The sequence below is a fragment of the Phodopus roborovskii genome, unplaced genomic scaffold, assembly GCF_943737965.1.
Source record: "Phodopus roborovskii unplaced genomic scaffold, PHOROB, whole genome shotgun sequence".
NCBI lineage: Eukaryota > Metazoa > Chordata > Mammalia > Rodentia > Cricetidae > Phodopus > Phodopus roborovskii.
The window spans coordinates 1,284,635-1,298,802 of NW_026126566.1; the positions used below are offsets into that span (position 1 = coordinate 1,284,635).

At 38.9% G+C, this 14,168-nt stretch overlaps 1 protein-coding gene across 1 annotated transcript in view; it reads left to right on the forward strand.

Moving 5' to 3' along the window:
• The first annotated feature begins 479 nt into the window (after positions 1-479).
• Pik3c3 (phosphatidylinositol 3-kinase catalytic subunit type 3) overlaps positions 480-14,168 on the forward strand; it is a 76,139-nt gene continuing 62,450 nt past the window's right edge. Inside the window, exons 1-4 of the mRNA XM_051202278.1 lie at positions 480-582; positions 2,335-2,523; positions 6,889-7,032; positions 11,143-11,272. Of these exons, the coding sequence (XP_051058235.1) occupies positions 515-582; positions 2,335-2,523; positions 6,889-7,032; positions 11,143-11,272 (531 nt within the window). The 5' untranslated portion in view covers positions 480-514. The remainder of the gene's footprint in view (positions 583-2,334; positions 2,524-6,888; positions 7,033-11,142; positions 11,273-14,168) is intronic.

Consider the following 14,168-nt stretch of genomic DNA (forward strand, 5'->3'; position numbering starts at 1 on the left):
ACACAAAAAGAAATTCTGCTGGAAACAGCCAATTAATAATCAAATCTCTCTCTCTCTTTTCTCTCTCTTCTCTCTCTCTCTCACTCTCTCCCTCTTAAATGGAAACTGAATATAAATTAGGCAAAATTGTTTTGTGATTCTCTGTTTTTCTTACACTAGGTGAATGTTATTTCTTTTTTTTTTTTTTTTTTTTTTTCCAGCCTAACTTCTGACTCATTAAAAAAAAATAAAAAAGTTTTGTCAAAGCAGGAAGACTGGTATGTAACCACATAAACCATGCTTCCTGCCTTCCCATTTGCCCTTAAGAAAGATGGCAGGCTCTTCTCTTCTTGCACATGCGTACAGCAGCCCGCCCAGAGGCTGTTCCGTCGCATTGCTTACGTAAAGGACAGGGATTGCTAGGTTCCGGGCGGAGGGGCGGAACAGGAAGTTGCTGTGTTTTGAGGCAGCGGCGGAGCCTTGGAGTCTTTCCTGTGCCTGGCTGTCTGTGTGGCTTCTGCTCTGCGAGCTGGCCATGGGGGAGGCAGAGAAATTCCACTACATCTACAGCTGTGACCTGGACATCAATGTGCAGCTGAAAATGTGAGAGCCACGGGGGCGAGAGGGCGGCGAGGGGCGGGCTGGGGCCCGGGAGAGGGGCTGCTCCTTGAAGGGAATCTGCAGGAACCCGCACACAAGCGCCCAGAGCGGCTCGGAGCTCTTTGCATTTTCCGCGTTTGTGAGAGTGGTGCCATGCACTTTTTATGCAAGAAGAAGTCAAATCTTAGGAAACATAATTCCCCGCCTTAGGAAGAGGAAGAAGCGCCTTCCTTTAGAGCAGGGCTGGAAGGCGGAACGGGGCTTTCGGAAATCGTGAAGATGCGTGCAGTTTTAACTACTTGTGAGATGATCGAACCTTTGGACAGTTTGACATTTTAAATGTAGAGACGTTGAGAGGGAGTCGGAGACCGAGTCTTTTTAGTAATTCCTTGGGATATTGTTTAAAATAAAGGTCGACCCTTATGGGAAGAAGTCCTCAGAGATTGTAACTTCAGAACTGTAGAAACACTTGGATAAATAGTGACGCTCACCTTTCGAGGCAACACCAATTTTGCTGTGTAGTTTACATATTGTCATAACTTTGACCAGTGCCATTTCTTGAGGATAGGGACACAAATTTGAGGGCTGTATCTGGTGAGCGCCATTTGATGGTGAGGAATTGAAACTCCTACATGGAGGGAACAAATTGTGTATGCTGTTTGTTTGTTTGTTTGTTTTACCTCTTTTGCTCCTACCTCCTGCACGCCATTAAACAGCCTTATTTTAGACATCTAAGAGACAGAGAGGCCGTGTGGGGTTCTCTTGTGATGGGAAAACAGTTGGCTTTGGACTCTTTGCTCTGTTTTTGTTTGTTGTTGTTTGTTGTTTTGTTTTTCTCAGCAATTAACTTTCCCATGTTGTATAATGACTGAGATCTCCGAGTTTCTACTTCTTCATTTATAAAATGAGAATGTGGCTTTTAAAAGCACACCTCGGATTCCTAGTGTGATGACTAATGTAATATTTATATCAAAGACATTCTTCTGCTTCCTTACTAGTGCCCATACATATCCAGTATGGCCTACAACACTATGGTGTTTTTTGTTTGTTTTTTTTTTTTTTTTGTATTATGAAATGGTGAGGTAATATGAGCATATTCCATATGAGTATGGAAAAAAAAAGACAATACCTAGGTAAGAGTAAGTTTTAAGACAGATTTTCACTATGTGTCTCTCTCTGGCCTACCTAGAGCATACTATGTAGATCTGTCTGTCTCTGCCCCCTGAGTGCTAGAATTTAAGGTGTGTGCTAGCACATGTGGCTTAACAGTTTCTTGTTATGCTGTATTGTGTACCTTATGTTTCTAGTCTCTGTACCAATATATTGAATGTTTGCGTAAAATTGGGTAAGTAAGTTGTCAATTTGAAATCAGTAAATTTTTGTTTAGTTTTGTTTGTTTGTTTTTGACTGTCCTGGAACTCTCTTCGTAGACCAGGCTGGTCTTGAACTCAGAAAGAAACCTAGCTCTGTCCTAGGGAATCAGTAAAAATTATTCGTAAACCTGGCTCAAGAGTGGGTGGCAGAGTTTAAAATGAAGCTCAGAGAAGAGAAATTTTTTAATGAAGTTAGAATAAGCCTACCATTGTTAGGATTTTTAAGAGTTCCTTACATTTTGTAAAAGTGACTTTACTTTTAGAAATTGGAAGTTATTATTCGATAATTTATTGTTACTTTAACAGATATAAACTTTGTATATTTTTATGTATCCATGTGTCTTTTAAAACTATGTCTGAATTCATATGTTTGTGATTTCAGAGGAAGCTTGGAAGGGAAGAGAGAACAAAAAAGCTACAAAGCTGTTCTAGAAGATCCAATGCTCAAGTTTTCTGGGCTGTACCAAGAAACATGCTCTGACCTCTATGTGACTTGTCAAGTTTTTGCTGAAGGGAAGCCTCTGGCCTTACCAGTCAGAACATCCTACAAGGCATTTAGTACAAGATGGAAGTAAGATTTTTCTTTGTTATTTTTTCATTTACCATGTGAAAGACTATAGACTTCTTCCATAGCCTTAATAATGTTCTATGTAGAGGCAACTTAACAGGAATTACCAAGTTTCTTAATTGTATACCTGTGAAACTATAAATAGAAACTATAAACTGTAAATATTAGTTAGACTGTTGAAAGCGTGTATTACACATGCAAAAATAGTTGTGTTGATGTGGTAGTGACTTCATGTTTGTATTTAGTATGTTGACATTTTGCAAAATAAGTATTTTACTGTTTTACAACATGAGCCAGAACACAGCCATGTCTGGACCCTCTCTACTATTCTGTGGCCTGTAACACAAATACTTCAGATAGTTTGAAATCAGCAACCTGTTGTTTTGATCTTTAGAAGTAGATCTTATATCATATGCTCAAGTAAGATTTATGCACTTTATTGTTTTCCAAGTGAAACTTTGGTTTTGGTTCATAGTGTATGCATTTATTTGCATGGTATATTAGCAGTATACATTGGCATGTAGGGCCAATGTAAGATAACAGGAAATTGTTTTTCCAAATAGAATTGAGGATCTTTAATCTAGTGTACTGATAAATTTTTTATGGGGCATTTTTAGTGTCCAGTCATTTTTCTTCCAATCATGTGGGATGACTGATGCATAGATATTTCCTACATTTTTTTAATGTGTGTATGAAGTGTTTTTGTGCCTGTATGTATGTATGTATATATGCATGTATGTATGTATATGTATTTATATAGTGAGAAGTGTTGAATTCCCTGGAACTGGAGTTACAGATAGCTGTGAGCTACCACATGAGTGCTGGGAACTGAACCCAGATGATCTATCTATAAGACTTGTTAGTATTCTTGACCACAGGGTTGTCTCTCCAGCCCCAAGTGTGTGCCCATAAAGAATGATGTATACTCTCAGTGTCGTGGGAGACATGACATGGCCATGTGCACAGTAACACATCTCTGTTGATATACCAGAATCTGGGAAAGACTTGAACATTACTGGTCTAACTACATCCAAATTAACTATTTCAATAGTATAATTTCTCTAGTTTTCTACACAACACATATATACTTAATACATTTTATTGTGGAAAATTTCAACTATACAAAAACACAGAAAATAATATGGCCAAGCATGGTGATGCATTTCTTTACTCCCCGCACTCAGAAGGCTATAGGAGAGTTATCTCTGTGAATTTGAGGTCAGCTTGCTCTTAGTTCGACCTTAATTCAAAAAATAAAAACAAAACACAACAAAAACATGATTATAGTACCATCATTACATCTAAAACAGTGGACCAGAGTTCCTCATTTAGATGTAGAATGTCATAGTCTTTGGTGAATAGCATTTTTTTTCCTTTGCTATGGAAAAATTTTATTGTCTGTTCCTCACACTGCCAAAAAGAACTTAGAACAAAAACAACTGTTAGCTCTTTCATTCTTTTTTGTTTTCCTCACTATTATATGTTTGCAAGGTTGTAAAATTAGGAAAAAAAAAAACATTGATTACTGAATGATCTAAGACAACTGTAGAAAAGATTGAGAAAATAGTATATAACAAGAGAGTAGGTATTAAAAAAAATAGACTGAAATTGAGATAAAACATTTTGTGCAGTCTGCTATTAGTATTTGAAAGGCAAATTTATTGCCTAACTCACCAAAATAAAAATGGTGAGTAAACATTTTATACCTCTATTGTCCTGTATAAGTAGTTACCTACCAGAAGCAGTCTATAAACTAGGGGAAGTTATTTTGTAAGAGAACTCTTACTACTTGAATTGTTGTGTTTCTTTGATTTGGTTGATGTTTTTAGGGGTACAATAAGGTTCTGCATTAACTAAATGTCTGATGTGACTTGTGTGAGTTCTAATAAGAAATTGACCCATATTGTGTCCAAGTCTAATCTTAATGCATCCTCCCATGTCATGTCCCATAGTAAGATCTCATAAAGAAGGAGGCTGTGGTGGCCCAGTGAGTTGTCACCTCCATCAAACCTGACGCCCGGAGTTCTATCCCTGGACTCTACATTTTGGAGGGAGAGAACTGTGTCTTGAAAGTTGTTCTCTGACCTTAATCACAGTTAATTCTGATCTTCAAGGTCTCGTTTTTTAGTTTTATTTCAAATTAAGAGATTTGGCATTGTTAATGTTTTTATGATCATTCTTTAGGCAGTTGTTTCTTTCCTCCCTCCCTCCCCCCTCCCTCCCTCCGTCCGTCCTTCCCTCCGTCCGTCCTTCCTTCCTTCCTTTCTTTTTCTTCACAATACTGGATTGAACTCACAACCATGTGCATGCTAGGTAGGTACTCTAATACTGAGGTACAGCCCCAGTCCCTTATATTTTAAGAAATGTTTAGGTTCTCTCCTGTTTTCTAAAACATTTGAAACAGAGACCAAGAAAGAAAGAGTGAGAGATCAAGCAAGAAGTTGGGGCAGAGAATAACAGGCTAGCATTAATTTAACAATTTCCATCGCAAAGTGTATTAATCTGTCTAGAGAATAAGTCCAGTAGGGGTCATGATGGGATTGCAGTGTCCAGATTTAGGTCTTGTACCTTGGACAGGGAGTTTTAGAGATTGGGCTAGTAGTGATGGAATGGAGAATTAGATGACATAATATGGAATAAGAGAACACACAGCCTTTTGGTGATTGAATAGATCATTTCATAGGTTTTGCAATGTCTGCATTAGCTCTTACATGTGCTAGCCAAAAAACCACTGTCCTCTACAACCTGAGCTGCAGAAACGCAGCCTGTAAAACACATTAAACTGAAGTTACTTTGGTATAAAGAGATCTTGGGGCAAGGAGATAAATAGCAGAAGATTTGAGGTAAGGACCACTTGATCAAGGCACTGTCTTCCAGAATATAAAGAGTAGACAAAGGGATGAAAAATTCCACAGATAATTTGAATATTGGCACTAATGTTTTTCTTTAGCTTTGCCTCATGTTAATTTTCTCCATGTGAATCAACTGCTGTGGTTTCTTCATCCACAAGTGTTCATTATTTCTTTTAAGTCTGTTCTGCCATGTGAGTAGTAATTAACTTAGTTGCTTATATACTCATCTGTAGAGACAATGACTTTCTTAAATGTGCAATTTGGATTTAAGAATTTAATATAAAAAAGATTTGATGATGTTTTGCTTCTAATCAGAATTGATGGACAATCTCTAACTTTCCTGGAGTTTCAAAAATTAACAGTGGCCATAAATACTTTTGTTGAGTCTTTGAAAATTTTGTTGTTCCTTACTGATGCATGTATGTTTTATCTACGATAAGCTGCTTCAAGGGCAATTGTGAGTGAATAGAGAGAATTCTGTCCACTTTCTGGGTATTCATGTTATTTGTATAGAATTCTTTTGGGACTTTAGAAGCCATCTGTTTAAGGGAGTGGAAATTATCAAATGAATCCATTTTAAATGCAGAAGAATATTTACAAAGTTGAGCATATACTCCTGTATTACTCTGTATTACTAACAAACACACATTAACAAATTTAGCATTTAACATCTGCAGGCATTTTTAGGAAGTATAGAATGCTAATGGTGAAATGTCATTAGTGCCAGTAAAATAAGTCGAGGTGCAGTAATCAAAATATAGTGTAAAAATCTTTAATAAGAAAGAACTTAATGGGATAGAAAATATGTGCAAGTTGGTGATGTCCAAGTGTTATAAAAGCAAGTTAGCTTTGGCTTCATGAGGTTTTGGTTATTTTGGGTTGTCTTATTATCCTCAGGAATGCCATAACATACCATGAATGATCATTTTATAATTGCACTATGACTTAGTTGTTTCGTAATGTAAAGTTGTGTTCTGGAGAATTTTTAAAGAAAAGGAGAGTTTGGCTTAAACTTTTTGACATGTTGGAACATGTTTCCAGATTTGTTTGTTTACCTTTATTTTGCTGCTGTTCTGTTTCCATACATCTTAGTGATACAACTTTTTCATTCTTTCTGTTTGTTTATTTGTTTATTTAGTTACTTATTTAGAGTTGGGGGTGGGAAATGGGTATCACTTTGTAGCTTGAGCTGGACTCAAGCAAACTCTCAAATCTCTCTAGTCTGGCCTTGAACTAACAGTAATAATCCTTCTGCCGCATGCTAAATTCTGGGATTATAGGCGTGTCACAACTGCTCAGCTTGTGTGTCCTGACTACATATCAGTGCTGTTTTTCAGAAGCTTATATTCAAAAGTCATGTGCTTATATTTGAACATGCAAAATTGAGGGGATTTCCATATTACTTTTTAGCATACAAACCTAATCTTTTTAGAGCCTTCTCATCTGACTGAACCATCTTTTATGGGTTAATTTGAAGGAAAGATGCTTATTTATTCCATTGACTTTGTTTCCATAGTTGGAATGAATGGCTAAAACTTCCTGTGAAATACCCTGACCTGCCCAGGAATGCCCAGGTGGCCTTGACTATATGGGATGTGTATGGACCAGGAAAAGCTGTGCCGGTGGGAGGAACAACTGTGTCACTCTTTGGCAAATATGGGTAAGCGCTCTGCCTACTAGCCCACAGAGGGCCGTTTCTTTTTCTTTCCTGGAGAACTGATTGTTGATGCAGTCTGGTTTCTCTGTGAAAACCAGTTAGGTACATACAGAGGCCTTTCACAAAATTGGATTTCCTACAGGATTTGCTGTGTTAGTAACTATTCTCACTGCTAAATCAGTGACTATATTCCTGACAAAAGCAACACCATAAGTTTGAGGGTATGCTCCATCATGGGTGGGGAAGGATGCAGGAATGTGAAGCAGCTGGTCCCATTACATCTGCAGTCAGAAACAAAGATATGAAAGCTGAGGATCAGTTTACCTTCCCTCTCTCTGTTCGTGTAGTCTGGGATACCAGCTTGTAGAACACTGTTGCCAACCTTGGTTAGCTGAGTTAACCCAGCCTAGACACTGCCTCATAGACATGGCTCAAAATTTGTCTCTTAGCAGGTTCTACATCCTATAAATTTGATAGTCAAAAGTAACCATCTCAGCAGCTAAATGAATAAAGAAACACATTTTGTATTCTCTGGTGTTAAGTGAATGCTAGTGTCATTTCTATTAGAATGGAGTCATTGGGATGATAACTTAGGGTCCAGACCTGGAAACTGAAAGATGCAGTCCCCTTCTCTGGAAAGTCCTAGTGACTAATGTTTGGGCTTTTACAAGATACCTCATTTTTTTCCATTTTATAGTTTAAAAATGTTACTTTACATATTGATAAATACAAATGAAAATTATCTTAATAGGTTTCTTGAGTATTTTCTGTAAATTGATTTAATGATACATTTTGTTCATTTTTTTAAAAAAATTATAGTTATTCACACAAGAAGTTCCCTTTTTGATGTTGTTGAAACAGGATTTGACTGTACAGCCGTGGTAGTCTAGAACTCACTCTATAGATTAATCTGGGTTTGCAGTTGCAAAGGTCTGCCCGTCTCTGCCTCCTGAATTCTGGGATTTTTAAGGTATGCACCACCATGCCCAGCTAAAAGTGCCTTCTTTCTAATTGTTATTTTCTTAGTCATGTGTGAAGAGTCTTGGTCGATAATGGAAATTGGCCATTTGTGTACTGTGGTAAAAAAATTACTTTAAAATATTTGTTTTGGTTTGTTCTATGAGACATATATTTACTAAATTGGATTTATGGGGGCCTTTCTTCCCTTTATATTTAGATCTGAAATTGATCTAAACTTTAAAATAGGGTGGTGCATTATGAGTCGACTTTTAACAACAACAAAAGCTCAAATCTGTACACATTTGTCTCAGTTTCTTTACATAAACCGTCATCTCTGGTGAGTTTAAAAATCCTGTCATTACATCTGTACCTAAGACACGCAGCATAGTAACGTAGTGGAGTGTGTGAGGGACGGAGGCTGCAGAGCCAGTTACCCAGCTTTAGATGCAGTTTCTTCAGTCTGGGGCAGGTTAATGAGCCTTTGTTTCTTCACCTGTAAAATGAAATAATAGCCACTTCATAGTTTATAGTGAGTATCTAGTACATTTACTGAAACTAGCGAATATTTTACATGTATAGGTTAGTTGATTAATGATTGATGTTGAAGGACTCAGCTTATTGTAGGTAGTGCAAGCCCAAGGCAGGTGAGCCTGAGTTGTGTAAGTAAGCATGCTGAGAAAGCCTGGAGGTGCAAGCCAGTAAGCAACCTTCCTCCATGGCTTCTGCTGGATGGATAGGCTTAATTTGTGTGGGGTGGGCCTGGAAGTTATTGCCAGGCTGGGAGGGATCTTATAGGCTAGGAGGGTCATACAGATGGCTAGAGACTGCAGGGACACTGGCTGTTTGACCTGGGCTAGGTCTGCAGCTTAGGGAGGATACTTGGATGAGAGGATCAGGCAGACTCAGAGGCCTAGACCCAGGCAAAGCATGTCTATAATTCTTTGTATAACTTATTGAGTGAAGTTTCTTTTGCCTCCCCCCCATCCAAAGGAAGTGGAAAATGTGTCTGAAAGACAAATTAAATAAGAATTCTCCATAAAGTTAGTAGTAAAATTAGGAGTTTAATTTGTTGGCTTGCCATGAACTAAGATTTAAAATCTTATAAAATCCATTCATTCTGTGTAGCCATGTCCTATGCATGACAGTTGTGCAGTTGTGGGTAACACTGCTTTGTCCATAATTTTCTCAGATGTTTGTTTAACAATAAAATGTTATTGCTGGCCTCTTCTTCCAAAGGACCCTGGCATGCACTTAGTAAAATAGCCTGGAAAAGTGTTCCTTAAAGCTTCTAATACTGGAAGTTGGCACAGTGGTTTCCAGCTTGTGCTCCTTGCCAACATCTGTTTGGTACATGTGAGTCAGTGAGGGAGAACTTCTTAGAGAGTGCTAATAAATAATTTAAAACTGATCTTTTAAAATAGTTCTGCAGAAGCAAACTGTCTTTAACTTAAACATCCAGCTTCAGAGATTTCTAAGTAGCTTAAGAGCAGACTGGTTATTACTTGGATTGGTAGAAATAGGCAAACTGCAGATGATGTGCAGGTGTGTGAATTCTGAAGTCATGGTGGTGGCTGCTACAGTGCCATGGCCCTGCCAGCTAGAGTCACATTGGCAGCTGGTACTGAGCCTCTGATGGAGGTGAAGGAGGGCCCGCTGCGCTGGTCCCCTGTCTAGTCTGTTTGACTTAATTTCCCAAGTGGACATAATGCTCTGCACATCTGCCTCCCCACTTGGGGACTCTGCCATTTTAGGCAAGTTTCCATTAGTGTCCAAAGAAAGTGGTGTGATAGATTCATCATCACCAGCACTCATCATACCCCTTCCCGAAACCTGTTGTAAACTCTTTTCTAGATCTATCCCAAGATGCCTGAATCATTTAGTAGAATGACTTCCTGCCAAATATGTTTCTAGTTGAATTCAGCCAGTGTATTGACTGAAGAGCAGAGAGGTAGAGGGAGTGGAGGGGTGGTGCTGTTTCTGAAGGTGCTGTTTCTGAGGGCACGCACTGTTAGTGATGCTGTCAGTGACTTCACTGGAGCCGGTTGCTCAGAGCTTGCTTTAAGGTTGGTTCTGCATTTTGTTTTGTTTGAGACAGGGTCTCATTAGATTGCCGGTGTAAGTCTAGAATCTGTGATCCTCCGGCCCTATTATCTGATCTGTTTGATATTAAAAGAGAAAGACATTTATCCTTGTAAGAGCTCGTGCTTGTGTTCTTGTAATAACTTAAGAAAATCTTTAATATGATATTTTTCTTAATGAGAAACCTGATGTATTCTAAGGCGTCAAAATTATCTATTCATGGTCACAACCACACATGCCATAGATAGTACTGTTGGTATCTTAACCCAGGCAGGCTTACAGAAAAATTATATGACTTAGCAGTTCTCATTTCCACCCTGTAAATGTAATATAGTTGTGTTGGATAGAAATTTAGTTCCTACTATTCTAAGATGGCTGCTGAGGTGCTTGTTGGGTGCTGTCCTCCGAGCATGGCTGACGCAATTTTTCTCAGAACAACTTTGAATACTTGCAGGGAGGGATCCGCTTTGATTGGCCATGTTGACTTGCCACTCTTCATAGAGGGAGGATGTAGGGAAAGCCACTGGACCCTCACCTTTGATTCACACTGTTCCCTCATGCATCTTCCAGCCATTTGTGTGCACTTCTGCATGGATTGTATGTGGCCCCGTTGTACCAGGGGGTGATAGCTTATGTAGACTGTGGAAGGCTGACTGAAGTAGGGTTACATTGGTGTAACTGTGGGGAAGTCTGTTCTTGGATGAGACTGGACGATGTCTAGCTGCTTTGTGATCACTTAAGTTCTTGTAAGTTACTGCTCACTTAGGCTCAGGGTCATAACCTTGGTTTGCTGTGGAGCCATATAAGAAAGAGGTACACATTTGTTTAAGTCTGCCCAGGAATGAGTTCCCTCCACTCTGATAGCACATGCATTGGCTTTAGATCATTTCTATAGAGGTCTCTCATTTCTGATTATCTAAGGGAGAAAGAGTGCCCTGAGGAGAGATTTATGGATTTCTAGCAGCTTAGCTCAGGGCTGCACAAATCATGGGGGACTTGGAGCCTTGGCAAGCTTGGCTCACATTTGTTTACGATGAACTGCCTCGGTTTACTTCTGAACTTTTTTCCTTATAGCATGTTTCGCCAAGGAATGCATGACTTGAAAGTCTGGCCTAACGTGGAGGCAGATGGCTCTGAACCCACAAGAACTCCTGGCCGAACAAGCAGCACACTCTCAGAAGACCAGATGAGCCGCCTTGCCAAGGTACACAGGCTTCTGAGACAAGGAGAAATCTGACTGGTGCGAATCCGTGTACCTTGACATTGTGACTCCTGCAGTGGTCTTCTCACTTTAACCCTTATATAATCATCCTAGCTGTGTGGCTTTGGGACATTATCATCTCTGAAAGCTCCATGCACTCTTCATACCACCCTCCCTGCACTTGCTGATGGCTGCTGGTCCACTAGTCTGTGGACTAATGCATGCTTGGAATCACACACTGTATGGCCTTTTGTCTAGACTCCCATCAGATTTGGAAGTGTAGGTCTCTAGTATTTTCATTGTCATGTCTGTGTTCTAATTTGTTCTTTTTTAAGTGAAAAGGGTGGCATAGCTCCCCCATGAGTAATGCTTACTGGTATAATCTTTTAGCTTCCTTTTTCTCTCTCCAAATGAATAAAACTGAAGATGTATTTTAGCTGCTCATTTCCACATCTCACCTGTGTTCTTCCTGGGTGTGTAGGACAGTTCACAAGCTTCTCTTACGTCTGCCTCTCTTCAAGAGTTCAATCAGCTGTGGATTTTGATTTACTTTCCATGATTTACACGTAGACATTTTATTAGAATCATTTCATATATACTCTTCAGGCTACTGAAATTTGAAAGCTTTGGTTTTTAAGAGTTGTAAGAACATAGTTTTAGTCTGGCTACCTAAAGCTAATAGGACTGTGAAATGAAGACCGACCTTTAAATAGCTATGAAAAGATGGTGTTAGGTAATTAACAAACAAAGAATGTCAACTGCAAGCTGGACTTAATGCTTTTACTCTGATTTGTTGTTCAACTATGGAAATTGAATTCTAACTAACATTTGGAAGCCCAATTTCTAAATTTAATGTTTTAAAAACAGTCTTTTCACAGTGATTTTAATAGATTAAATCTATCTAGTAATTTAGAATGTTTTATAAACCTGCTTAGTTTTCCTTTGAGGAAAAATGGATATGAGAAAAAGAAATAATACTGTGTAGTGCTCAGCCTAGGTCTCGTTTTTTTATAATTTGGATTTCCTAGAGTATTAATAGGGAACAGCAAGAAATGTATGTATCAAAATATGCCACCCCCTACATCTTGCTCTTTTTCCGTTTTACCATCTCTAAACTTTTATAATTAATGCTTACATCTCATTCAAAGACCAGACTTCAGGGCTGGCAGTTAACTTTCACATTCTGGACCAGCTTCTTGGTAATGATGGGCCAGTGTGTATATTGTTCCCTTCAACTCTATTTTTCAGCTTGTCATTCGGTAAGAATTTTATGATAGGGTGCACATCCTCCTGGGGCTTTGGATGTGACCACTGGGCTTGGCTGTTTGATTTATAGAGAATCTGTGTCGTTGACTTGAAAGGTTAGTGTAAAAGCGTGCTTTCCCACTGTCTCCTCATTTTAGCAGCTCTGCGTGAGGCGTTTGCAGTGTGCTTTCCTTTCTGTCAGTTTGATTAAGAGGAGGCGAAGAGAAAGTAACAAGGAAATGAAAAATGTTTTGTGGTCTATGTGGAGATGTTGGGGGTGCAGGGGACTGAGCACCGCAGTAATGGAGAGAGGGAAGTCTTGATATTTCACAGAGCTACATTGGTCACTGTGGGTGGGGGTCTGAACCTCAGGCTTATTGAGCAGGAGCTAGAGGACAAAAGGTGGATGTGATAAACCGAAACAGGACAAAAACAAAACAAAAAAATACACTTATCCTGCTGTATGCTGCCTAGATTGGGTTGCATTGCACATGCTGTTCACATCATTAACATGGCAATTTATAAAAACTGAGTGGAAGGTGTTCTGTATTCAATCAAGCTGTTCAGGTATAATCTAAATCATTAAGAGAAAATACAATATAGAAATGATGGTTGAAAGTATGAACTGTCTATCCAAGTGAAAACCTAATGAAGTATAGATTTTTGTTTTACAAAGAATACACACATTTTTAAAAGAGAGTATAGACACAGGGAATCAATTGAAAGTATTTTTAGGAAGTTAGTCCTAACTGAGAAACAGTGGAGATTTGACAATTTACACTAAGGAATACAATATAGACAATCTCATTGCCTTAAAGTAGTGACACCCCCCTGCTCACATATTTTGACTGTAGTAATGGGCTTTATTCACAATGAACAAACACAACTTATGGTTTTTAAATGCTTATCTTACAGAGGAAGAGCATTATTAACTAATTAGATTTCACAGAGAAATTCATACTGTACAAATGGGAAAATATACTCCTGGCCATAACATTTGGTTTGGGTGAAAGAGTCTTGATGGAGATGTCTTCTGTACATATGTTTCTCATATTGGTTGATGAATAAAACATTGTGGCCAATGAGGCAGGAAGATAGGCAGGTCTAGGAGATGAGGAGGATTCTGGGAGATGTAGGCAGAGAGCAGATGACATGTATGACACCAGAGGAGTTGCAGGTCCCTGGTGCGGTAAGACCATGTAGAAATACATAGATTGATAGAAATGGGTTAAAGACAGAGCTAGCCAATAAGAAGCCCTAGACAGCGGCCAACAGTATTATAATTAATATAGTGTCTGTGTGTTCATTTGGGGCTGATGATGCTCTGGAACCAGACAGGTGGGAAGAATGTCCATAACAGAGTCTCCTGTTCCATTTATCCCTTTAGATGATTTTTATAATTTTTAAATATTAGAATTATGATAATTACTGTGGTGTTTGAATGAAAATAGCCCACGCAGTCTCCTATATTTGAATAGTTGGTCTCCATTTGGTGGAACTGTTTGAGGAGTAGGAAGTGTGGCCCTGTTGGAGGAGATGTGTCACTGGGGGGCAGTTTAGAGATTTCAAAAGCTCTTTCCCAGTTAGCTCTCAGCTGTTCTGCAGCCATGTCCTTGTTCCACAGTCATGGACTCTAATCCTCTGAAACTGTAAG